Source organism: Pelodiscus sinensis, chromosome 31, assembly GCF_052426305.1.
Source record: "Pelodiscus sinensis isolate ZL-2025 chromosome 31, ASM5242630v1, whole genome shotgun sequence".
Classification (NCBI taxonomy): domain Eukaryota; kingdom Metazoa; phylum Chordata; order Testudines; family Trionychidae; genus Pelodiscus; species Pelodiscus sinensis.
The window spans coordinates 12,223,528-12,249,292 of NC_143082.1; the positions used below are offsets into that span (position 1 = coordinate 12,223,528).

At 60.7% G+C, this 25,765-nt stretch overlaps 2 protein-coding genes across 3 annotated transcripts; one reads left to right on the plus strand and one right to left on the minus strand.

Moving 5' to 3' along the window:
* Window positions 1-355: 355 nt before the first annotated feature.
* Window positions 356-10,403, minus strand: PMEL (premelanosome protein). The gene is made up of 12 exons (XM_075901935.2): window positions 10,254-10,403; window positions 7,737-7,874; window positions 7,032-7,178; window positions 6,313-6,453; window positions 5,571-5,732; window positions 4,605-5,033; window positions 4,075-4,524; window positions 3,614-3,751; window positions 2,749-2,842; window positions 2,332-2,534; window positions 1,140-1,227; window positions 356-730 (listed from the first exon to the last, which is right to left on the minus strand). The coding sequence occupies exons 1-12, from the start codon at window positions 10,315-10,317 to the stop codon at window positions 571-573; spliced, it is 2,214 nt and encodes a 737-aa protein (XP_075758050.2). The 5' UTR covers window positions 10,318-10,403; the 3' UTR covers window positions 356-570.
* A 4,603-nt stretch (window positions 10,404-15,006) lies between these two features.
* Window positions 15,007-23,961, plus strand: CDK2 (cyclin dependent kinase 2). Of its 2 annotated transcripts, none has more exons than XM_075901930.2 (7): window positions 15,007-15,263; window positions 17,495-17,572; window positions 17,873-17,993; window positions 18,087-18,257; window positions 18,877-18,978; window positions 20,260-20,393; window positions 21,208-23,961. In XM_075901930.2, exons 1-7 carry the CDS (start codon window positions 15,148-15,150, stop codon window positions 21,257-21,259), a joined length of 774 nt encoding a protein of 257 aa, XP_075758045.1. In that variant the 5' UTR covers window positions 15,007-15,147; the 3' UTR covers window positions 21,260-23,961. The 2 variants fall into 2 exon arrangements, with proteins under 2 accessions (XP_075758045.1, XP_075758044.1); XM_075901929.2 differs by having other exon boundaries at window positions 15,009-15,263; window positions 20,190-20,393.
* The last annotated feature ends 1,804 nt before the right edge of the window (window positions 23,962-25,765 follow it).

The window sequence follows — 25,765 nt, forward strand, 5'->3', positions numbered from 1 at the left end:
CCTATCCCTGCCCCCAGCATGGCTTTCCCCACTGGAAGAGGGTGCGACGCACGACCTATCGCGGGGGCAAGAGGGGCAACAGGACCCAGCCCCTCCAATCTCTCACCCACCCCATGCCCAGCCTCCCTGCCCCCGCATTCACCCAGGGTCCCCGTGCCCTGCCCCCGCATTTACCCAGGGTCCCCGTGCCCTGCCCCCGCATTCACCCAGGGTCCCCGTGCCACGCCCGCCCTGCCCCCACATTCACCCAGGGTCCCCGTGCCCTGCCCCCGCATTCACCCAGGGTCCCCGTGCCCCGCCCGCCCTGCCCCCACATTCACCCCCATCGTCCCTGGCAGAACCAAGCAGCCGTGGGCAGGAGTCTGAGTGTTTAATAGCTGGTAACAAGGTCTCTTGGACACCACCCCCGCAGCGGGGGGCTGCTGTGGGGGAGGGGAGGCTCCTTCTTCCTGCCATGCTGCTGGGGTGGGGTGCTGGGCACACTGGGTGTCCCAGCCCCCACCCCCAGGCGCAGGAGGAGCCGGGGGAGGGGGCTTTCCGGTGCCGGGTCCCTGGGGGGCACCTCCCGCTTTAGACCACGTTGCCGCTCAGCAGGGGGCTGCTCTCGCCGGTGGGCGCGGTGCTGAGGGCCTGGCGCAGGAAGAGACGCAGGGCGGCCCGGTCGGGCAGCCAGGCCCGGGGCAGGAGGCTGCGGGTGGGCCCTGTGCCCAAGGGGCTGTACTTCATACTCCTGCCAAAGGGGGAGAGAGAAGGCGGGGGGGGGGGGGGTCATAACCCGGCCAGCTGCCCCCCAGCACCATTGGGGGCTGGCTCCTCATAGGGTGACCCCCAAATCAGGGGACTGAGTTAGCTCTGATTGGCCCAGTCTGTGCCTCAGTTTCCCTGCCCACTGCCAGGAGCTAATAACCTGTGTGCAGCAGGGAAGCTCTTCAGGGCAGCAGCTGGCTCTTGCTGTGGGGCTGGGCTAGCCTGATGGGGCCTGATCACAGCCAGGGGACCTGATCTTAGCTGGGCAGCTCGGCGCTGCTAGACAAGCCAGGCCAGGCTGCGGGGCAGCTCTATGGCTCAGAGCAGCGAGAACGGCCTGGACCCAGCCCAGCCCCACCCCGGGGTACGAGGCAGGCAGGGGCTGGTCTCACCTGTAGGAGTAGGCCACGGCCCCCACGGCCACGGCCACCACCACGAGCCCCACGATGAGGGTGATGCTGGGCCCAGCCGCATCGGCACCTGCAGGGCACAGACGCGGTGACGAGGGGCTGGGGCTGAGCCGCCCTCTGGCCTGGGTCGCCCAGGCTGCTCGGGGCCAGCAGGAGGGGGCCAGCCAGCCTCACCGCTGGGCCCCCGAGCTCAAGGGCTCCAGCTCAAGCTCTGGGAACCACCGTGAGAGGCTTGTCCTCTCCCGCCCTCCCTGTGTCATCCAGCCCCGCTCCCCACTCCATGCACTCCCCCTCCTGCCCCCCCCACCCCATGCAGCGCCCCCCCCCAACCACCCCAGGTCATCCAGCCCCCCTCCCCACTCCATGCACTCCCCCTCCTGCCTGCCCCACACCATCCAGCCCCCCTCCTGCCCCCCCCCACCCCATGCAGCGCCCCCCCCAACCACCCCAGGTCATCCAGCTCTCCTCCCCGCTCCATGCACTCCCCCTCCTGCCTGCCCCACACCATCCAGCCCCCCTCCTGCCCTCCCCACCCCATGCAGCGCCCCCCCCCAACCACCCCAGGTCATCCAGCCCCCCTCCCCGCTCCATGCACTCCCCCTCCTGCCTGCCCCACACCATCCAGCCCCCCTCCTCCCCCCCACCCCGTGCAGCGCCCCCCCCAACCACCCCAGGTCATCCAGCTCTCCTCCCCGCTCCATGTCCCCCTCCTGCCTGCCCCACACCATCCAGCCCCCCTCCTGCCCTCCCCACCCCATGCAGCGCCCCCCCCAACCACCCCAGGTCATCCAGCTCTCCTCCCCACTCCATGCACTCCCCCTCCTGCCTGCCCCACACCATCCAGCCCCCCTCCTGCCCTCCCCACCCCATGCAGCGCCCCCCCCCCAACCACCCCAGGTCATCCAGCTCTCCTCCCCGCTCCATGCACTCCCCCTCCTGCCTGCCCCACACCATCCAGCCCCCCTCCTGCCCTCCCCACCCCATGCAGCGCCCCCCCCCAACCACCCCAGGTCATCCAGCTCTCCTCCCTGCTCCATGTATTCCCCCTCCTGCCTGCCCCACACCATCCAGCCCCCCTTCCACCCACCCAGCCCCCCCATGCAGCCCCCCTTCTTCCCTCCCCACTCCCTGCAGTCCCCCTTCCACCCACCCCACCCCATCCAGCCCCTCCCACCTCGGATGCTGACGGTGGTGCTGGCGACCGCCAGGCTGGCGGGGTTGGCCAGCGAGACGTTGAGGCAGTAGAGGCCGCTCTGGTTGAAGGCCTGGCGCAGCACCAGCTGGCAGGCGGGCGCCGGGGGCACGGGGCTGCAGACGCTTTGCTGGGGCGTGAGGCACGCAGCGTCCGAGACCGTGGTGCAGACCTCCTCCGGCAGGCTGGGGGGCAGAGGGGGCAGGTAAGACACGGCTGGGGGAGGGGTTGGGGCACCGCCGTGGGGGCACTGGGCCGGCTGCCCCTGGGAGCCAGGCTCCGGCAGATGCAGCGGGGGGCTGGGCCGGGGAATCTCCCTCGGCTCAGGCCAGGGAGCCTTGGAGGTCCAGGCACCAGGAGGTCCAGGCATCCCGCCTGCCAGCCCCCGGTGCCTCCTACCTGCCCTGGCAGGTCACGGTGAGCTCCACGCTGCTCTCGCCCGCAGCCGGGGCCAGCGGCACCACTTGGACGATCTCCACGCTCTCGATCCCCTCTGCAACGGGCGAGCGTTAGAGACGGGCCCCCCTCCACCCGCGGAGACAGCCTGCCCCCGCCAGCCCCTGCCCGCAAACTGCCCCAGCGGCAGGGGTCGCCAGCGGGGCTGTAGGCTGCCCCAGGACCCGGCGCCCCTCCCGCTGCTCCAGATACAGGGAGGGGACTGGACAGGAAGCCCCGGGGGTGGGGGTCCCTGCAATGTGCCCCATTCCCAGCTGCACTGAACCGGGGGGGACCTGCCTCCCCCCCCCCGCTGAGTTGATCTTGGTCAAGGCCTTAGGGCCAACTAACCCCCAGGGACCATGAAGCTCTCTGGGTCGTCCCCCCAGCCAACCCCCCTGCCCTGATCCTGCACCCCTAGTCCTGGGACCCCATGTCCCATGGACCCCCTGCACCAGTGTCCTGGGGTCCCATGCCCCCATAGACCCAGGGCCCCCTTGAGCCTCCAGTCCTGGGACCCCATATCCCATGGACCCCCTGCACCATAGTCCTGGGGTCCCATGGCCCCATAGAGCCAGGGTCCCTCTGTGTCCCCACAGTCCCAGGGCCCTACACCCCATATGGGCTGCCCTGAGACCAGCCAGGCTGGGACAGCCCCGTCAGAGCACAAAGCTTCACAGAGTGTCGCCTCCCTAGGGCCGGGTTGGCCCAGTGGGGCTGGGAGCTGTGCTGGGGCCGGGCCCCCCTGCTCGGGGCCAGGGCCTGTGCTGGGGCCCCCGGTTGTGGGCAGCCCCATGACGGCAGGAGGTGCCCCCCCCCCCCAACTCACGGACGATCTCCAGCTCCGTCGCGAAGGTGCCGTAGCGATACAAGAGGCAGTCGGCGGGCGCCTGCCGCTTGGCCAGCACAAGCGCCTCAGGGGCCGTGTCCACAGTGGCAGCGGCTGCCGTGGCGCCGACGGTCACGTCTGATGAGAGACGAGCGGCTGAGAGAGAGAAGACCCAGCCCCCGACTCCCTGCCCGCCTGGCGAGCTCCCAGGTCATGGCCAGCCCTCCTGGGCCACGCCCAACGCCATGCTGGGCCCCAGGAGCTGCTGCGACCTGTTGCCCTCTGCCTCCCGAACACCCGTGGCTCTCAGAGCCTGAGGGCCCCATATCAGGCTGAGCAGAGGCTCCGGCCACTGACCAGGCAGCTCGGGCAAAGGCCCTGCGCCCAGCTGGCAGCCAGCAGGCCCACGCTGCCCCAATGGAACAGCCCATGCGAGGCTGGAATCTACCAACTGCTCCCACCTGCCACGGTTCCTGCTGCGCTGGCCACGGAGGTTGCAGGCGGAGGCGAGGAGGGGGCTGGCGGGTTGGCCACGGAGGACACAGGCGGAGGCGAGGAGGGGGCTGGCGGGTTGGCCACGGAGGACACAGGCGGAGGCGAGGAGGGGGCCAGTGGATTGGCCACGGAGGACGCCGGGGGTGGCGACGAGCTGCTCAGCAGAACTCCAGCAGCTGAGACGGAGGCAGGGACCGGCGGATCCACGGAAGCCACGGCCAGGTCTGAGCCATCAGCAACGGTGGCTGCAGCGGGCCCGGTGCCTATTTCTAAGCTGGGGGTGGAAGCCGTGGCAGCGGCCGGGGTGGCAGCGCTGGGCAGGGTGGCGGTGGTGCTGGGCTCCCCGGGGCTGGGAGGGGTGGAGGCTGCCGGCTGTTGGCCCGTGGGCGTTGCTGGCGGGACCGTGGCCGTGGGGACTGCGGGCGAAGAGCAAGAGCTGCAGCTGGTGCCGGGATCGCGTCCCTCGTGAAGCCCCAGCGATCCGGCTGCTACTTACCTACGCTCAGTGCCTGGCCCGGGGTGGGCGTGGGGCTCCCGCTGGGCACCGGGCTGGCAGGCGCTGAGGCGGAGGTGGGCTGCACCGGGGGGGCCGAGGGGCCCGGTGCCACAGTGGGATCCCCGGTGGGATCCACGACGGGTGTCGGCGAGGGGCTGCCACAGGCCACGGGAATGGCAGCCTGGAGCACCAGGCGGGGCCGGAAGGTGCCAGCCTCCAGGTAGGTGTGGGTGACGGTGCTGGCGCGGGACAGCAGGGTGCCACTCTGGTCCCCGAACTCCCAGGAGTAGGAGACGTCGGCGCCCTGCAGGTAGCGGCTGGGGTCGTGCAGCCGCACGCTGAAGGCCACGGCCCGGTTCCGCACGAAGCGCCGGTCGCCCACGTCCACGTCCAGCACCTGGGTGATGTCCACGGCGAAGGGCACCTGGTCTGGGGGGTCAGGGAGCTTCCAGGTCTTTGTGCTGGGGATCCTGCACCCCTAGTCCTGGGGCCCTGCACCCCCATAGACCCAGGGCCCCCTTGAGCCTCCAGTCCTGGGTCCCCATATCCCATGGACCCAGGGCCCCCCTGCACCATAGTCCTGGGGTCTCATGCCCCCATAGAGCCAGGGCCCCTCTGTGTCCCCACAGTCCCAGGGCCCTACACCCCAGATAGACTCAGACCCCCTGAGCACCCACAGACCCAGGGCCTCCTGCCCCCACAGACCAATGGCCCCACACCCCGGGGGTCCTGCCCAGGTCCAGGAGCTCACCTGGCTCCAGGCCCCAAACATCCTCCCCTCCCCTCCCCCCAATCCTGTCCAGGGAGCTGCCCTGGGGCAGGGGTGAGCCAAATCCCCGACAAGCCCTGGCATGAGGCTGTGGCCACAGATAGGCAGGAGATGGTGGCGGAAGGGGGCCGAATGGAGCCCAGGGGGACCAAGTGCCCTGGGGCCGAGGCTCAGACGTGCCCTGGACCTGGCCTCACCTGTGATGCTGAACTGGGACGTGGCCCTGCCGATGGGGATGAATTTGCGGCGCCCGCGGTAGTGATAGACCTCCACGTCCATGGCGTAGGAGCCCAGCGGTACGTCGGCCGTCTCCACCGTCAGCTGCGAGGAGGGGCCGTCCACCACCTGCCAGTACTGCCCTGGGGGGAGTCATGGTCCGGGGCTGGCTGGGGCGGGTTCTGCAGCACGGCCCGGGTTGGGGGGAGTCTGGGAGCGAGAACTCCTGGGTTCTACTCCCAGCTCTGGGAGGGGGCTTACTTACAGTGAAGGGCGGGGGCAGGGCAGGTTACCAGGCTCTGCCTCTCATGCCCCCTAGCAGCAGGGGAGCCATGGGGCTGCCTGCCCAGGACCCGGGGTTATATTCCCAGTTCCGCCAGCGAGTGTGACTGGCTCACGTTCTATGCCTCAGTTTCCCCATCTGGTCTAATGCTAGAAACGCTGGGAGATGTTTTGGGATAAAATTGGGGGCTTTCAAGGGTGGAAGATGCTGAGAGTTAGTGTAGGATGCGGGGGGGGCGGCCCTGTCCATGGGGTGCTGGGAGCCAGCCTGGGGCTCTGTGGGTGAACCCTGCCAATGGGGTGGAGGTTTCTGCTGCAGCCCTGGCTTACAGAGGGCTCCCTGTGCTCCATCTGTGCCAGGTGCTGCAGGTGGGCAGGGCAGCGGAGACAGCCCTGGAGGTGCTGGCCATGAGCAGGGGCGGGAGGGGAGCCGGCTCTCACCCCAGGTCTGCCACACGTAGACAAACTTGCTGCGCTTGCCCCAGGCGCTGCGGGGGAAGGGCTGCCCGTCGGGGAAGACACCGTTGGGGCCCCCGTCCAGCTGCTCTGGGAAGACGGCGTCGCCCTGTCTCACCCGGGTACCTGCAGGAGGGAAGGGGCAGTTAGCACAGCATGGCCGGGTGGGGCCCCCGGGGGCCTGAGCCGGGACCTTCCGGGGTGGAAGGGGGAGTATTGCAACTAGAGCTTTCTGCTGAAGGAGGGGGGGTTGGGAGCCCGGACTCCTGGGTTCTATCCCTGGCTCGGGGGGGTCTCTGATTCGCTCCCCCCCCCCCCCCCCGCGTTCTGGGCTGATCAGAGACGCAGCAGGCAGAATTCTCACCCCTGCCTCCAGCAGCCCGCGCCATTCGCACAGGAGGGGAGGGGGCAGCTGCCCGGTTGACTGTCAGGCTCCCCCCCAAGACACTGGCCTGGGAACCCCTTTGCTCTGCCTCTCATGCCCCCTAGCAGCAGGGGAGCCATGGGGCTGCCTGCCCAGGACACAGCCTAGCGCTGCCACTCGGCCGCAGGCTGCTCCTCAGGCGGGTCGGCCACCGGAGCAGGGAGATCTGGGGGGGTTGGCACAGCGGGGAACCTCCGGGCAGCAGCAGCACCAGGGCAGCCCGCCCCCCCCCCCCCCCCGAGGGTGCCTCTAGAAAGGCCCAGCGCTCGCCGGGGCTCACCGTTCACGGTGCAGTTCTGGCTCCACACCACCCGGCCGTCGGGCAGCACCGTCTGGTTGCCGGGGAAGCGCAGGGCGATGGCGAAGGTGGCCCTGGCCCCCATCATGGTGGGGGCGTCATTGCTGACGTCAAAGGTCACGGTGCCCCCTGGGAGGAAGAGGGGAAGGTGGCCAGCTGGTGGGGTGCAGATTGGGGGAGGGGTGCACCGTCCCGTCCCCCCGGTGTTTCCAGCTTTTCACAGGGTGAATCTTCCATCCCTAAACACTCCACTTTGCCGGTGCCCCTCACTCCCACCCCACAACCCCTGCCAGCCCAGCCCTGGACTCTCCCTGCCCTGCTGGTGCCCCTCACTCCCACCCCACAACCCCTGCCAGCCCAGCCCTGCCCTCTCCCTGCCCTGCTGGTGCCCCTCACTCCCACCCCACAACCCCTGCCAGCCCAGCCCTGGACTCTCCCTGCCCTGCTGGTGCCCCTCACTCCCACCCCACAGCCCCTGCCAGCCCAGCCCTGGACTCTCCCTGCCCTGCTGGTGCCCCTCACTCCCACCCCACAACCCCTGCCAGCCCAGCCCTGCCCTCTCCCTGCCCTGCTGGTGCCCCTCACTCCCACCCCGCAGCCCCCCCAGCCCTGCCAGTGCCCCGACCCGCAGTGGCACAGCATTGGGTTCAGAGGGGTCCTACGAAGAGCAGCCTGGCCAGCCCCTACCTCTCCAGCAGTTCTGCTGCCGGGGGTCGCCCTCCTGCCAGCGGGGGTACAGCTGGGAGTTCCAGGACCTGTAGGCTGAGGGCTGGCGGTTCCAGGTTTGACTCTGTCGGTTGCTCCCCTGGCCTCTGCTGCTGGCCCCTGCAGAGAGAAGGGAGCGGAGATCCAGAGCTGGAATCGGGGCAGTGGCCCAGCTGCCAGGACCAGACCCTTGGCCCAACCCCCCGGCCAGGTGCAAAGAGCTGTCCCTGCCCAGGGTGGATCAGGCTAGAACAGAGCTCAGCTGTTCCCAGGGGGGGAGTGGGGGTGGGGGCTGGAACCCCAGACTAGGGGGTATTAGAGCAGGGGGAGGGGGCAGAGGCGGGTTTTGTCAGGACTCCTGGGTTCTGTCCCCAGCTCTTGTGTGGCCTGACCAATCAAGCGCGGTGCTTTGAGATCCATGGTGGGACAGCTACGGGCTGGGGGGGGGGGGGGGGGATTATTGCCCTCTAAGGAGGATAGAGCACAGCCCAGGCAATTCCAGCCAACCTGCCCCCGGGCTGCTCCAGACCCTGCTCCATGGGGCTCCATAGTCAGCCTGGCCCTGTCTCTCCCATGGCCCAGAGCCCCAGCTGGTGCATGGGGAGCATGTGACTCGGGGGCTCCAGGCAAAACCCATCACATGGGCCTCTAAATCCTCCCCGAGCCCTTGCATGTGACTCTCAGCTGAGTCCCTGGTGCAGGCTGCTCCAGCCAGCGCGGGGTTAATGCACCCCCCCCCCCACCTCCCTTTGAAGCACCAGTCAGTAGGAGGGGGAGAGGCCAGATCACGGGCCCAGGCAGCCTCTCTGGGGCAGGGAGCATCCCTGTCTGTAGCATACCTGGGTAGTGTGAAGGGAAGTGGGGGCTAGTGGTTGGAGCAGGGGTGGGAATCTGGGGCTCTTAGAGGAGTGGGGCCAAGTCGGTTAGCACAGAGGGCCTGGATTCATGGTATGATGAGCGTCAGGTCCCTATCTTGCTCCGTGCCTCAGTTTCCCCAGCAGGAAGATGGGGTGGGGGAGTGTCAGTGCCTTGTCATGAGGCAGTGACGCACTTTGGGATGCCTGGGCAGGGAGGGAAGGCTTCCCAGGGAAATGGTCTGACTCGTAGCGCCCCCTCCCCCCGTGCAGCCAGACAGGCTGGCTGCATCAGTCCCCCCCACAGTGCCACTCAGCTGGGAAGCGAGGCTTTTGGGATGGCTCCCTGCTGCAGACAGGCTCCAGGGGAGACCAGCAAGGGCTAAGGGCAGAGAATCAGCTGCACCCCGGCGGAACCTGCCGCTTGTGGGCCCCTTGGCCTGGGATCCAGGCCCCGATAGCTCAGCGGAGGCCTCCCTCTGCTGCAGGCGCAGTGTTAGCTCTAGGCATGGGGCGGGCGGCGTGGGAGGAGGCCGTGGGGGGCTGCAGGGCGAGGCAACCAGCAGAGAGGGAGGTGCCTGGCTGCAGAGGTCAGCGGGAGGTGGGGGGAAGAGCCCCGCGCTGCAGTAGGTTGGGGCAGAGAAGGAGGGAAACCCCCCCCCCATGCCAGGCACAGCGCAAGGAGCTGTACGGATATTCCCTGGGGGCTGCTGCCCTGTCAACTTCCCCGTCAGCCCCAGGGGGCAGCAGAGCAACCTGCAGCAGCAAAGAGAGACCAGCCCCCCGCCTCCTGCCCCCTGCCCCGCAGGCTCCATCCGCAGTGTCCGGGGCTGGGTGGGTTCCCCCCCCCCCCCGCCCGATTCAACCCTCAGCATGCGAGGAGCCAGGCCCAGCCCTTCCAGCAGCGCAGCATCTGCCTCCCAGCCCAGCCCAGATGCCAGGCCATGCGAGGGATTAGCAGGGGCTCTGAGCCAGCTCCCCGTGTGGTTCGGCTTTGCCCCCAGCCCCCATTGATCTGGGAAGACGAGTCCCACTCGGGGCCAGTGGGCGGGCGGTGCCCGGGCTGATCCCTGCAGGTTGGATTCCCGGCCGTCCTGGCACCCACAAGCTTTGATGCCATGGGGGGGCATGAGACGTGGGCAGACCCGGGTCCTGGTTATGGAAACAGTGAGAAGCGGGCCCTGAGTGTTCCTGCTCAGGGGTCCCAGCAGGCTGGCCCCATCTGCTCACACTCGCCACCCAGAGGCGCTGACCCAGCCAGGGGAGGCTGGCTGGCTGGCTCCTCTGCCGGGGTGCAGCCCCCCACATTAGGTCTGGAATCTGGATCTATGTGATATTCCCACTCACCCCCCCCTCCCATTGCTCTGTGGCAACTTTATAGCAATTTGGTTCCCCCCTGGAACAGGACTTCCACATTTTAGCATCACTGCATCCAAAATCATCTACCCCCCCCCCGAGAAATGTGCCCCCCCCGCAGGCTGATGAGAAGCCCCTGGACCTTAGTGGAGATGCTGGGGGGTTGTTGGCAGCAGCCCCAGTGTTTTGCAACAGGGATTGACCCTGAATTGGCTGGGGGTGGGTCAGATGGGACCCTACAGAACCCAGCCCCCCACCCCCCAAGCCCAAGGATCAGGACCCTACTCACTGTGCTGAGCTGTCGCCGCAGCCAGAAGCGCCCAGGCTGCCACCAAGTACCAGCTTGTCTGCATCTCCCAACCTGCCCCGCGCTCCCTGGGACCCCTCCGCGAAGGCAGAAAGAAGCCAAGCACCCCGGCCACCCTGTATAAGAAGGAGGCCTCATTTGCCTAGCCCCGCCCCTTTCCTGGCATGACCTCATGAAAATCTCACCCCCCCTCCCTCCAGCAGTGGGGTGTGTGGGTGATGGCCAGTCACAAGTTTGTGTTTCGAGCACAATGGGGCCGCACGAGTTGTGCCTTCCAGACAGACCCTGGAATTTCAGCGGGGAAGAACAGAGGCCGGTTTCCGCTCTGAGAAGAAAGGGCCTAATTACCACGGAGCTGCAGGAGGGACGCGGAACCCATGATACGACCTCACTGCTGGGTTGTGGGGCGAAAGGACAAGCCACTTCGATGCTGAGCAAAGCAGGTGCCACTTAGCACTTGGCAGGCCGGAGCTTCTAGCCACCCTCTCCCCAGGCAGGAGACAGGAGAGGTGCAGCACACGGAAAACTGACCAAGGGAGCTCACTGCTGCAAGATACTGAAACCAAACGCTTAGCAGCTGTAAACAAAGAAAGAAGCGGATGGGTGTACAGTCCGGTTGTATGTATGATGTTAGCCCGGCTGAGAACAGGGCCCCACTGTACCAGATGCTGTACAAGAGACAGCTGCCACACACACCCCCCCAAAAGAGTTTACAATTGAAATAGACCAAGTAGGCACACGAAGGAAACTTTCCATTGACTTCAGCGGGGGTTGGATCAGACCCATAAACCCACAGGGCTCTCAACATGATCCAGTCTCTTGTTCGTAGGGGCAAGGCAGAAATGTCTTTTGTGAGCAGCCAATTCCATAGTTGTCAACTTCCGGCTTTTCCACCTGAAATAGCAGAGACCGGATAGGTAGATTCCTCCACCATAGGTCCTATCCAGTGTTTGCAGGTCACATGTAGCTCCTTGATGGCCCGAGACAGCCTTCCGACAGCAGGAGTGGAGCAAAAAAGCTAACTAGTTTGATCAAATTGGAGATGCCTTCCAGTGGAACATTCTATAACACGAGTGACTTAGACCCGGTGAACATACAGACTTCACCTGATTAATTTAAGGGGTGATTTAAAGCCAGTCCAATTAAACCCATGCAACTTTGTCTGTGGACACTCTTGAAACTGGATTTAAACCCACCTTATAAAGTGTTTCCTTTTTTTTTCTGTTATAGAATCATAGAACACTAGAACTTATGAATTCTGAGTTTCTGTTATCCCTCTCCAGCTCATCTGATGAAGTGGGTTTTGCCCACAAAAGCTAATGAAACTATGTATATTTTGTTAATCTCTAAGGCCATGTCTAGACATTGGCGCTATTTCGGGATACTGGAAGTGTCCCAAAATAGCTATTCTGAGTCTTTAAACGCGCCCGTTATTTCGAAATAACGGTCATGCTATTCTCATTCCACGAGGGTTAAGGGACTTGTCGGAGTAACGCTTTATTTCAAAATTTGGCGATCTGTAGTTGGTGCCAAATTTCAAAATAAGCTATTTTGAAATTACCTCGAAATAAATTATGCCCTTTCAAGGTATGGGTGCAGTGTAGACACACCCTAAGGTGCCACAGGATTATTCATTGTTTTTAATATTAAAGACTAACATGGCTACCCCTCTGCCACCTTCTAGTGGTTTAGCATGTGTCTGTGTTTGTAGATGTGAGCTACGCTGATCGACCGTGTAGTAAATCACTAACTGAGATGCATACGGAGTGGGAGGGGGAGGTGGCTGGTGTTACTAAATCCACTCTCAAACCACTGTATATGAAACCGGTGCAACTCCTGCGTGCTCGGTTAGCTTGTGAATGGGAAGGAAAGACAAGCTGGATTACCTGGCTCTGTGGGGTGCCAGTAGTAGAACAAGGGCATGTAAATCAAGGGACCCCTGATTTTCCAGGTTTTGTTCAGGACAGGCCTGGCTTAGAGCGATTGCTGTGAATCACTACGTTCCAATCAAAATGGCATTGCTCATTGCAACCTGGGGCGATCCAGTAATTGACAAGTGGCTAACGGGACGTTGACTAGCCTATTTTCCTCCCATACAGAGCACCATGAGTAGAGCTGGCAGCACCGCAGGGAGCTGGGGCGTGGCGAATGGCCCCCAAAGGAGGAGTTGGGAACAGTGGCATCAAGCTGTTGTGGGATTTTCTGTGGTTCCCTGAAGCAAGGCACAGGAGACAGCTGCATGAGAGGCACAGCTGCATGTGCTGTCACCCTGTTTGCACAGGAAGCTGCTGCCTGCTCCCACCTCGGTTCAAAGGAACCGGAACTTTGTACCCATCATAAACAGACAAGCCACACTAAGGAGATACCTGACAGCATCACCCATGGCTGCTCCAGACCAGAAACTGACCTGGAAGGCCCCAGAATCTGCTACTGCTCAGCAAAAGGGGCAGCAGAACGAATGCCAAATCCTGTTCTGAAGCCCAGTAAGCTCTTGGCTGTGGCAAGACCATGCAGCAGTGAGTTCCGCACGTTAATTATGTGCGGTGCAAAGGATATTAGTAGCACCGGGGAGGGAATTTGTTTTCTAGATGTATCATTCTCACTCTGTCTGTGTCCCTTAAATAAAAGGAACAAACTGGGAGAGAGAATTCCCAGGAGTTATTGGAATTTAGAAGCCAAACTTCCAATGATTTTAATGGGAGTTAAGTGCCTAAATTCCTTTGCAGATCTGGGCCCATGTGTTCAGGATATTAGCCTGCTAAGAAAGTGATTGCTGCATCGCTTCCCCCCCAAACACTAGACATATCAGCAAAATCCTGTTTAATAAACCCATGTTTCCCTTGTGCCCTTATGTTTACCACTTTTATTAGCCCTTGACAAATTTTGTGCAAAATATGCCTTGTGAGTGATCATCTGAAAATCCATAATTCACTGATCATTATTGTCCTGTTAAAATAGGTGTGGCCACATTGTATGTAAAGTTATAAGATTCCATTGGATGATGTTACTACGGGTGTATTTCCAATCGGGGAAGAAGCACAAATAAATTCTTCAGTAAGTAAAAGGCAAACTGATGCTTCTGCCAGGAGTCAGCAAAACCAACTGGACTGTTCCCTGGTTAGGCAGCCCTTCTTTAGCAAGAAGGGTGCGAACAAGAAATTCACGGCTTGACAGAGGAACAGGCTGGCTGACACTTGAACCCCAGCTGGGGATGATTCTCAAAGAGGAGGAAAATGGGGAACAGAGGCCCCACCCCGATCACATCTTTCTCTTCATCTGTACTGGGGGTTTCAACAATATTTCAAAGACAAAGGAAGTGTCGGTGAACTGGAGAGGGGTCCTGGTGGAAGGAATCCAGCCAGACTGCTGTTAAAATATGGTGACAGAAATCCAGCTGCTCTTAGTTCACCTAACTAAGTAAAGTATTAGTTTGTGTTTTATCATTTATTTCTTTGTAACCAATTCTGACTTTCATGCCTTATTCCTTTGTCATCACTTCAAATCGATCTTCCTGTAGTTAATACGTGGGTTTGATTGTTTACCTAAACCCCTGTGTTTGGACTGAAGTGGTCAGGAATTTCCATTTGAGATAACCAGGGTTCGTGCATAGCTCCATAACGATGGACTTTCTCGGAGCGTGTACTGCACAGAGGGGGAGAGCTGGGCAGGCACCTGGAACTGGTGAACCTGGATCCCTTTGGTGAGGAGACCCTGGGCTCAGGGAAATGAAGAGAGCCCATTCAAACAATAAACCTGCCCCACACCAGCAACCCCCTGGGTGCCCGTTCAGGAGCTGAGCCCCGGCAGGCAGCAAGCACAGCGTATCACCAAGACACACATGAGCTCATCACTCCGAATAGCACGCAGGCTCACAAAGTGTAGGACAAAACAAGTTCCCCAGGAACTCCGCGGCCTCCCACGGCCGGCTCTTTTGTCTGCCCGATTGAAGTTCCCAGAGCAGGTGCTTCTAGGCCCTGCTCAAGTCAGGAGCATCTCACCAACCAGCGGCACAGCTTTGTCGTGCTGCCCTGCTCAGTACGGCTCTGGCAGGCCAGGCAAGGGGGTCACGTGGCTGGCTGGCTGCTAGGGTTGAAATCCCCACTGCAGAGGAGGCCGTGGGTGCAGAACCTCCAAGGAAGCTTGGAGCCTCCATGCTTTTCAGGAGCTGGCTCATAGTGGTTTCAAAGGAAGCTGAAAGTCCTGGTTCCCAGCGAGGTCCTCAGGGCAGAACCCAGCTCTGGCTTCCTAGGCAGTGTAGAAACAGGGTCCCGAGCCGGGGCGCGTGAACTGAAATAATAAAGGAATCGATGGGAATCCAACCCTTGGAGTCCCCTTCATAGAGACCCAGCCAGAGCCTCTGCAGGAGGGACAGGAGAGAGGACCAGTCCCCTGGGAGGGGGGGGGCATGGAGTTAAATAATGGGGGAGTCTCCTTAGGGGAGGGGCACAGGGTGCATCCCCCTAGACACAGCTCAGGGGGCTCAAGGAATCCAGCAGGGGAACTGGGGAAATCACCCCAATAATACACGGAGCTGGGAGCAGCCTTTGGCCTGGCTCCCTCACTGACACCCATGGGGGGGTCCTAGGGCTTAGGGGCACCCTAACTCCGGCCGCTCCTACAAGCGGGGAGGGCTGCTCCTGCCTCCGGGCCTGTCCCTTTAAGGAGACTCCCGCGTCGCCTCCAGCGCGCTCCTCCCCTCCCTCCGGGCGCCAGCCAATGGCGCGGCGGGTGGGGCGGGGCGAGTGGAACGCGGGAAGCAGCCGGGCCGGGGGTTACATTGTAGCCAGTTGGGGGGTGGGCTGGTAACCGCCGGGGGACGCGGAACGCGCTGCCGGGCCCGATCCCCGGCACCCGGGCCCGATCCGGGGCCGGCCCCATGGAGAACTTCCAGAAGGTGGAGAAGATCGGCGAGGGCACCTACGGGGTTGTCTACAAGGCCAAGAACAAAGCCACGGGCGAGGTGGTGGCGCTGAAGAAGATCCGCCTGGATACGTGAGTCCCCCCCCCGCGAAGGGGCCGTACCCCCCCCACCCGTTCATGGGGTAGCTCCAGCTTTGGGGGGAGGAGTCGGCACCTCCCCTGCCGGCTCGGGGCCTTCTGCAGGACCCCGCCCCGGGGGAAGTGCGGTGCCCCGGGGCCTGCAGATCTGGCGGAGAAAGCCCCCCCCCCCCCCGGTCCTTGCGGGACGGGCTGTCAGTGGGCACTTGGCTTGAGTCCACGTGCAGCCAAGGTGGGGCGGTCTGAGCACTAGGACTGGGCATGGGCGTTACAAGTAGGGGTGCGGGGCTGCTGCAGCGCTCACCCCCACCACTTAAAGTGGTTTCCGTTATATCCAGGCGTTACAGTTGGGGTCAGAGGTTCTCAGCGCCCCCCCCATAAAACTTGTTCCAGCCCTGCTGGTGTTGGGGGGGGGCACCCCATACCCTCTCCATGGGAGCGCTGGAGGCTTCCCAGCAATTCCCAGCTCCTGTTCTCCCTGGGCTAAGTCCACCCAGCTGAACCCGTGGGGTGATGGGTGCAGCAGGAATTGCATCCTTCCACCATTTCTACAGCCCCATTTCTGGTGAGTGGGGGAGTTCTGCCCCATACGCTTCACTGGTGCCCTGACAAAGGTCATGGGATGGGAGAGACTCAGACCCACACTCCTTAGGCTTTGCCTGTAGCTGTGCTTAACAGCCATTCTCAGAATTAAGTCTGAATCTGGGGCTGGTATCCACCCTACAAGGGGTGTGGGTCTCTTGGTGAGGTTCGGAGATGCCAGGGGCATGATGAATGGATTGGAAAACCCGCCTTGGAGGGACAGACTCAGGGAGGTCGAGCGTTTAGCCTCACAAGGAGCAGGGTAAGCAGTCACCGGCCTAGTCAACAGGTTGGACCGCGAGCCAAGTCCAGGCCACCAGGTGTTTCTGAATAGGCCACAAAATCTTTGTCTTTACTTATTCGTTATTTATTGCTGGAAGACTTACCTGGTGCTGCTCAGGTCCTAATTATTGTGCTTGTCCCTCGTCCGGGGCAGATCCAGGTTTGTCTGCCCCCTGCACCCCCTAGCCAGAGTGAGGAATGCAGCAAATGGTGTATTTTCCCCTTGCTACCTGATGAAGAGGAACAGCCAGCAATGTTCCCATACGAATTGTGGGGGGGGGAGAGTGCCCTTCCTAAAGGGTACCTGGGGGGTGGGAGGCGGGAGGCTCAGGGCTGGGGCAGTCCCATGGGGGGCAACCCCTTTCCCCTGCCTGGTGGTTGACTTTTTTGTATGGTTTTCTGAGAAGCAGTCCCATTCCAGACACATCCCATTTCCCTGGCACAACCCCGACCTGGCTTTAAGTTATGATAAGAGGAAGCTGCCTACTGACCTTGGTGGTCCTAGCTCTCAGCATTTAGGAGGAGTCCTTGAACAGACAGACTCTCAAACTCTCTCAATACATCGCCGTGTGAAAAAGGGTTCCCTGGAGCCTGGGCCTTGACTGCCCTTGGTCTAAGAGCCCCTACCTGGGGAATCAGAATTTGGCCACTGCCTTGTCAGTCTTGCGGACAAAGGTCTAAGAGATGCAGTGGCAGGAAGTTGGAGGTCGAGTTGGTCTGGGAAATAAAGCCCACGTTTGTAACAACGAGGGTCATTCGCCACTGGAACGAGCGCACAAGGGTTGTGGCAGATGCTCTGTCACTGGCCGTTGTTCGGTCAATGGGGTTGGGCCTGGCTGTATCCCAGGCCAGGGCTGCTCTGCTGCATGTTGCAGCTGGTGCCCTGTCCAGCAGCTGGTGCTCTGGCCCCTGGCGTGAGCACGTCAGTTTCTTTCTGGGAGTGGATGGGCAGCGCTCAGGGCAGTGCCTTTGGAGAGCCCTGGGCTCCCAGGTTCCGACCCAGACAGCTGGTTTGGTCCAGATGTGATTGGGGCAGGAGTCCAAGCAGGGCCTTGTTGGCTCTGGACCGATGTTAAGGATCCCGAGGGGGAGCAGAAGTTGCTTCCCTGTGTCCTAAGCTGCCCCCTCTCTTCGCTGTTGCTTCTACCCCAGAGGTGGCTGAGTTTCCATGGTGGTACATCGGGGTAAAGGGCTTTTGGCTTGGCACTGCTGCCCTCAGTTGGCACTTGTGTGGGCTGCAGGGCAGGTCTGAGCTGGGACAGAGTCGTTAGGCTGCCTGGTGTGAGGTCACTAGAGCGGGGCCGAATGGAGCCCCAGAATGGAGCTTGTCAGGCTCTTCATGGCTTCCCCCCCCACTGCAGAGAGACGGAGGGTGTCCCCAGCACGGCCATCCGGGAGATCTCCCTGCTCAAGGAGCTGAACCACACCAACATCGTCAAGTAAGTGGGGGAGGGCGTGTTATTGACATCTCAGGAGGGTGGCTGGGCTGCTGGGATCCAGAGCCCTCATCCCCCCGGGGGGGGGGGGGAAGGGAGCACCCAGATCCGTGACTTTCATGTGGCCGTCATGGCTGGTCTTGGCCCGGCTCCCCAGCACGCAAGCTTGTCACGCTGGTGCTGCCCACTTCCACGGTTGGCAGCCCCAGCAGAGGCCGAGAGGGGCATGGGGCACAGAGTGCGAATGCCCCCAGCCCTCCAATCAGGGCAGAAGCCGTGACGTCTTCTCCTTCCTCTCACCAGGCTGCTGGACGTGATCCACACCGAGAACAAGCTCTACCTGGTCTTCGAGTTCCTGCACCAGGACCTGAAGAAATTCATGGACTCGTCCTCCGTCAGCGGCATCCCTCTGCCCCTCATCAAGGTAACCAGCCTGGCCGGCACGCTGCTCACACACCCCCACCCCCGCGAGCCCAGTTCTCCTCTGACCTCCAGCCCTGTCTGCCTCCTGCTGCAGAGTTACCTCTTCCAGCTACTGCAGGGCCTGGCCTTCTGCCACTCCCACCGGGTGCTGCACCGCGACCTCAAGCCCCAGAACCTGCTCATCAATGCCGAGGGAGCCATCAAGCTGGCGGACTTCGGGCTGGCGCGGGCATTCGGCGTGCCAGTGCGGACCTACACCCACGAGGTGCATTGGAGGGCTCCTCTCCCTCCACCCATCTGCTGGGATCCGGGGGCTAGGCAGTGAGATGGGGGCCACCTCTCTGGGGTAGGTGCCTCTTGATGGGGCGGAGTATCCCTGTCCTCCCTGCACCAGGACCCCCCACTCCTGCTGAGAACGGCTGGCTGATCCCGCCTCCTGCGGCATGTATGTGATGGGACGGGGTGATCATGGCCGGCCCATGCCGGTTCCCCCAGGGCTGAACCTGGCAGCCATGCCACCACAGGCCCTAGGGAGCAGGAGAGATCCGGCTGCTTCCCTTGGGCATGCACCAGGCTCCCAGGTCCAGGACCTGTCGCCCTGCCACTTTGTTCCGGAGTCGGAGTCCTGCCGGGGTTGGAGTGTGTAACGGTTACAGCACAAGGCCGGGAGCTCAGACTCCTGGGTTCTGTTCCCCACTCCCCCAGAAATTCGCTTTCTCCTTGGGTGAGCGGCCTGTTCCGTGTCTTGGTTTCCCCATTTGCCGAATGGGGGTTATGGCGTCTTCCGATTGTGAGTAAAGCCCTCTGGGGTCCGTGGAGCGGAAAGGGGGATCGATGCCCCTGTCACAATTAACAAGGATCTCCCCTTTCCTCCCCTTCACCAGGTGGTGACTCTCTGGTACAGGGCCCCTGAAATCCTGCTCGGCTGCAAGTACTACTCAACGGCTGTGGATATCTGGAGCCTGGGCTGCATCTTTGCCGAGATGGTATGTCCTCCCCCCGTCCCTCCCGTGCACACACGTGGTTCTTCTTGACCTGCAGAAAGGGAGGGACCCGGGGGCCAGGTGCTGCTCCCCCATTGGGTGGAGGAGCCAAACGAGCATGACTCCTATGTTGAGAGCCTGATCCTGCCCCTCCTGACAGCCGTGTGCGTGCTGGTGAGCGACAGGCAACTGTGAAATGGGGGGGGGGTCTTGCTTGATGCTGCTCCCCTCTGTTTGTAGCGCGTCCTGCCACGCGCTGGGGACGGGGGCTGAGTTACGTTCGATCAGGATGAGTTGCACCGTCCTGCCTCTTGCACCCAACCACCGCCGGGCCCCAGGACCCTCGCAGTGGCAGGTCTCTCCTGGTGCGTGGCACGCACGCCTCCCTGCTTCGTCTCCCCTGGGCAGGAGAGGCAGCGTTAAGCTTGCGAACGCAGGACGGGGGCAGACCCTCGCCTGATGGGCTCTGATCAAGGGCCCCCCGCATGCTGCCCGAGCTGCTGATGGTGTCAGATGGGCCTCGCTTCTTCCGCCCGGGGCAGCTCCAGGATGTGCTCGGTGACGCTGCCCCGGCCCCAGAGAGGGGTGCTGACCCGCCGAGCGGGAATCGGGAAATAAAAGGGCTCTGTTGCGTTCTCCGGGGGGTGCCCTGCCTGGTATTTCCCCTGCCCCAGGGGAAGGGGTTGTCACGGCAGCGTTGTCATGTGGAGTGCCTGGGCCGGTGTCTGTGTCATGGGGTGGGCCAGGGGGCAGGCCACCGGAGCCAGCTGGTCTTAACCCTTTGTGCCCAGGCCGTCCCCACCCCCGCTGGGTGGAGGCTGTGCTGCAGCGGGAGAGGGGGATCTGCTGAGGAGCACAAGCTATTGACTCCTCTCTCCCCCCCCCCCCCCACTCCCTTCTGCACTGAGCCTGGTTACTGGGGTGTGGCCAAAGCTGCCTTGGAAAGCAGCTGCCCTGGATCTGGAGACATCAAGAAACACGGCTCCTCCACTTCCTTGGGGAGTCCGTTGCAGTGGCTAATCACACGGGCTTGGGCGGTTCATCTCCCTGCCCCTGCCAGAGACTGTCCCCAGCCCTCCGATCGCTCCCCGGGGAAGAGAGGAGGGTGGGAGGCGCTGGCCATGCTGCTGTAACGGGAAAGCCCCCCCTCGCAGCTTAGCGCCCTGGGGGGGCTGTGCCAAGATCTTGTTTGACCCTCCCACCCCGCTCTTCAGATCACCAGGAGAGCCCTGTTCCCCGGAGACTCAGAAATAGACCAGCTCTTCCGCATCTTCCGGACTCTAGGCACCCCGGACGAGGCTGTGTGGCCCGGGGTCACGTCCATGCCCGATTACAAGCCCAGCTTCCCCAAATGGGCCAGGCAGGACTTCAGCAAGGTGGTGCCCCCCCTGGATGAGGAGGGGAGGAAGCTCTTGGCTGTGAGTAGTGGGGGACTCCAGGATCGGCTCTGTTAGCTCGGGGGCGGGTGGCGGAGAGGAATGAGGTTTCTGGGGAGAGGGCAGGGCTGGAGCGGGGGCCTGAGCGCCTCTTGCCATGCAGCCAGAGCCAAGCTCCTTTGCTCTCCACCCCTGCTACGTGCACAGCAAGTGCCCCTCCTCCCTCTAGCCCCGCACTGGGGCAGCCTGAGACATGACTGGGCCGTGGCTTGTCCAGCCCATGCAGTCGGGGGCAGAACCAGGACCCCCCGCTGACGTTGCTCCCATCCCCAAGCTACAACCAGAACCCAGGAGTCCTGCCTGCGAAGCCCTGGAGATGTTGGGTTCGCAAGGATTCTCTCTCCTTCCTTGTCCTTAGCGGGGGCTGTTGGGAGACCTACCATGCTCTGCCCCAGAGGCAGCTGCACTCCAGCTGGGGGAGCGTCCCAACTTGGTGCTTCATGATGGATGGTGTCATGGGAATGACTATAGTCTCCTTCCCCTCCCTCCCCCATAGGCTCCTAAGACTGGAAGAGTCATCGAGTCCAACCCCCTGCCCAAATCGGGACCAACCCCAACTCAATCAGCCCAGCCAGGGCTTTGTCAAGCTGGGAGTTAAACACCCCTAGGGATGGAGACTCCCCCCCTCCCTAGGGAACCCAGCCCAGCGCTGCCCCCCTATCCTAGGGAAAGAGTTTTTCCTAATATGCGAACTAGACCCCTCCCCCCACAACTTGAGACCATTGCTCCTTGTTCTGCCACCTGCCCCGGCTGAGGACAGCAGTGGCCTATAACCGCCCACCCCTCTTCTCCCCAGCAAATGCTGCACTATGACCCCAACAAGCGGATTTCGGCCAAGTCGGCGCTGACCCACCCCTTCTTCCAGGATGTCACCAAGGCCGTCCCTCACCTGCGCTTGTGAAGTGGCTTTGGGGAGGGGGCCAGCCCGGCCTCTGCTGCCCCTGCACTGGCTCCGTCTGGCTTGTGCCTGTATCTGAATCCAGCTCCTGGGCCCGCCCCAGGGCTCCTGTGGCTCATTCTGCCTCTGGGGACTTGCACTTAAGCCTCCCGACCTTGCGGCTGCTGAACTGACGGGGTGGGACCCCCATCCCAGCCCCCATAGCCCTGGTGGGAGCTCCCAGTCTGTGACTCTGATCCTCCCTGGAGGGCTTGGATTCCAACACCAGCAATGGGACATTCCTCGCTGCAGCTGCGACCCTTCCCCTTTTGCCTCCCTCAGTGTGCCCCCATCTGGGACTTTTTTCGGAGGTGTCTTGCGTCCTCTGGAGGCCCCTCCCCCCCAATTTCCTGCTCCAAACCCCCCTGGACACCCCACGCCTCGTCGATGGGAGGAAGCCTTGGAGGGTCCACCTGCTTCGCATCTAGCACCCTGGAATCTGTGCTGCATCTGGGGGGAACTCCAGCGGATGCTCCCTGCAACTCCTGTACCTGCTGCGAGCTTGCCCCCGCTGCCCCAATCCCCAGTGGCTCTCTGGATCGTGGAGTCTGCCTCCCACAGGCCCACTCGGCTCCCCTCCTCTCCTAGCAGGCTCTGACCCCACAGCTTAGCAATCCCCCTTTATGTCCCATGGGTAGAAGCATTTTGCCTTCATGCACCCTCCACTCATATTCCCCCCTTCCCACAAGAACCTTCTCTCCAGCGTGATGCCCGGGTGCGCCCTGTGCTGCAGGGCAGCGTGTTGAACCCAGCAGCTGAAACTGACCGCCGCATCCGGCTCATCTCGTGGCCTCCCGGCAAGATGCCACCGGATCCTCTGCTCCCCGAAGGGCTTTGTTCCCAGTGGAGCCCCTGGCCCAACGGTGCTGCCGTCCTCTCTGACAGATTCTCTGCCTGCTGCCTCATTGGCTGCTCAGTCTTTGGTGCTGCCTATGGCCAAGCTTGATGCAAGGGGACTGATCCTCGGTGGGCGTCGATCACTGTGGTTCCACTGATTTGTGAATGGTGCTTATGCCAGGTACAGATCTGGCCCCAGAACCTGAAACACACACCAGCTGTTGCGAGGTGAGTCATGCCAGCCACATGCTGGGGAGGGCTGTCTCCCAGTGGTGGGGACTCCTTGTCGCTTTCTCTTTGGCTCAGATCTTTGCATACCAGAAGTGCTTCAACCCGGGGAAAGTTTGGCTCTGGCACATGGACCAGATCTCCAGCTGCTGTGGCCGATGCAACTCCCCTGAGTTCAGAAGAGCAGTGGTATTTACGCTAGCTGAGAATCGGGGCTCTGAAACCAGCTTGTGCACCCAACCTGAGATTTTTTTTTAACTCTCCTCCTCTTCTCCTGTGAGCTTCTCCAGCCACAGTGATGCCTGCGTTTCTGAAAGGTCAGCTTTGGCCATCCAGCAAGGAATATGATTAGAAATCCTCAAAGAACAGCCTGAAGCTGGGGGATTCCTGAGTCAGGATTGGTGCAATCTGCTCAGATGGTCCTTGAGGATGGAGAAGGGGGACACTCTGTAGGAAAGTAGCCACCACCACTTAGCCTTTGGTAACAGCCAGATGTTCAGCAGCTGCTCCCTTTAAATGCAATGCAGACTGGGTGCTTGAATGGATAGTAGCACCATCATCAAGATTACTCGGGTAGCAGGTATTGATAGGGGCTTCTCTCCACCACAGTAATGCGGTCAGTTGCAGAGGAGCGTGACTACTGCCTTAGAAACCGCCACATCTGTAAACATCCCATGGTGTATGTAGTGGTAGCTATCACCTGCCCACTTCCAACCTCTTGGGGGTCTGTTTAAAAAGAGGATGGGGGAATCACATCTATCTCAAAACTGATCAGTTGACAATAGATAAATAGGCTGTTTAAAAACAGACTTTAGTGTATTTTATAGTAAAGTTTTATATTTAAGGGTTGTTTATAAAAGTATTTTAGAGGTACACATTAATATTCCAGGAGAGGAATGATCCTTAAGAGAATCGGTGAATTTAGCTCATAAGCCACCAAGTAGGTGGTGAGGATTGAAAATCAGAATGGTTCTGTTCCTACCACAGCTATTTTGATCTCTTGTCTCTTGAGTTTCTGCAGAGCAGAAAGGTTCTGTCTCATTTCCTTCCACAGCAAACTATTTTTTTTTCTCAACTTATTTGATTAAAAAAATCTGCAGGGTTAGGACACCAATGTAAAGTGCCTGATGAGAACCAGTTTGAGGAGGGCGGGAAAATTGAATCTCAGAACCTACAGCTACAGGGTGGAAGAGAATTCCCCCAAAACCATGCTCTTGCCAGTTTATGACTGAAAACAGAGCGCGATGGAGGAGGGGGTTAATAGCTATAACATAATATTGGGGAGCATGAATATATATATTTTTAGACTGGAACAAGTAGGGAAATATTTATAAGGCTGTGTTAGTTTTAAAGCAGAGTTCTGGATTTGTACAAAGTTCATTAGACAAGCACCATGGACTTTTTTTTGAAGTGAATATTTAAAAAACAAACAAATCCTAGAATATATTTGTCCTTGATTTTTGTAATTCTTTCTAGACTGTTTCTTACCAGATGTTAAAGATATTATGTGATTGGTTTATAAATCATTAAAAATATTCTTAGTTTTAACTTGAGTTGTGAATGTGATTCCTCCCCCTGCTCCCCCCAGGGAATTGCTGAATAGCTACTGAAGAAAATATCTTTTATTAGATGAGAGAGGAAGTCCTGGCCAGTGGTTAGGTTACTTAGAAACCGGTTCTGTTCCCACCTCTGCTACAGAGCCTGGGCAAAACACCCAAGCCCATATCCACAAAGGTATTTAAGTGGGTGTTAGACACATCAAAACCTTTGAGTCTGCATTCAGCAGACTGCTGACCAAAGTGTGGGATCGCCGTGGAATAAGCCTTGCTACAAAGCTTAAAGTCTATCGAGCAGTAGTGTTAACTACCCTGATGTATGCCAGTGAGACCTGGACTGTATACAGGAGGCACGCTAGGCAACTGAACCACTTCCACACGATTTGCCTCCGTAGACTTCTGAGGATCTGGTGGCAGGATAAGGTGCCAGACACAGAAGTCCTTTCTAGAGCAGGTCTGCCATCAGTTTACACCCTGCTGATGAAAGCTCAGACACGCTGGGCAGGCCATGTTGCAAGGATGCCAGATCATCGCATCCCTAAACAGCTCTTCTATGGTGAGCTGTTTCAAGGGAAGCGATCGCACGGGGGACAAAAGAAGCGATACAAAGATACGCTTAAAGCCTCTCAAGTCCCTGGATATTGACACCACCTCCTGGGAGACCCTGGCACAAGACCGATCAACATGGCACACGCTGATCTACCAAGGCTGTCAAACATCTGAAGCCAGAAGGACAACCATAGCACAAGAGAAGCGAGCACTCCGTAAAGCCAGAGTTACAAAAGCTGCAACAGTGGTGCCCACACATGTCTGCCCGACATGTGGCAGAACATTCCGTGCCCGTATCGGCCTTATCAGCCATTTGCGGACACACCGTGGACAGTCCACAACCCGCTAGATGTCAAGGTCCTCTTCGAATACGATGGACGAACAACAACAGACACATCAAAACCTTTGAGGATCTGGGCTTAAGAGTTCCTAGTCATGGGCTAAGCCCCCATGATGCTAGATGGAGACAGTCCCTCCCACAAAGAACTTATAATACAAAACAACAGATGAAAGTGCATAAGCAGACTAGTACCAATGACATGTGCAGTTAAACTCGGGTCCACTAAGTTGATTTAGGAAAGTGCAGTTCTTCCCTGGAGTCTTGTCAGTAGTTTTTCCTTTTTTAAAAAAAAGTGGAGCCATTTTAGTGGGAGGGAAATAGACCTTGCAGTAGATGTACTGATAATGGACACAGCTCCCCTTAGTAGCTCCGGCCATATTGGGATGGGCAGCCCTCCTGTTATGCCAGCCCTGTGATCCTCAGTCCTCACCCACAGCCTGCCCTCCTATCTGCAATAGCAGCTGCTGTATTCACTGAAGTGTGAGCTCTGGGGGGGGGGGGCAGGCACGGGTTAGCTTTTGAGTGTGTTTGTACAGCACCTGGTGCAGTTGGGGGTGGGGAGGGCTGACTGGGATAGCAGCTCTGCCAATAACTGGGGGGGAGGGGGGGGACTGGCAAGACAGGCTCAGGCCCTCTCCTGGGTCACAGTGGTGCTGGTGGGAGTCACAGTAACCACCTGTTAGACTCGTGGCCCCGCAGTGCCCGGTGCCCCACAGGCGTGATGGGCCATGCTTGGCCTGCCCTGCACGGCTGCTGGCTCCCTGCCCATGCTCAGCCCTCCATGCCTGAACCTAGCCCCTGCCATGGGTCATTGTCCCTGGGCCACAGGCCCAGCCCTGCCTTTAGGGGGCTGGGCCCTCAGGCCCCGCCCCTAATATTAGGCCCCTCCCCTAATCTTAGGCCCCGC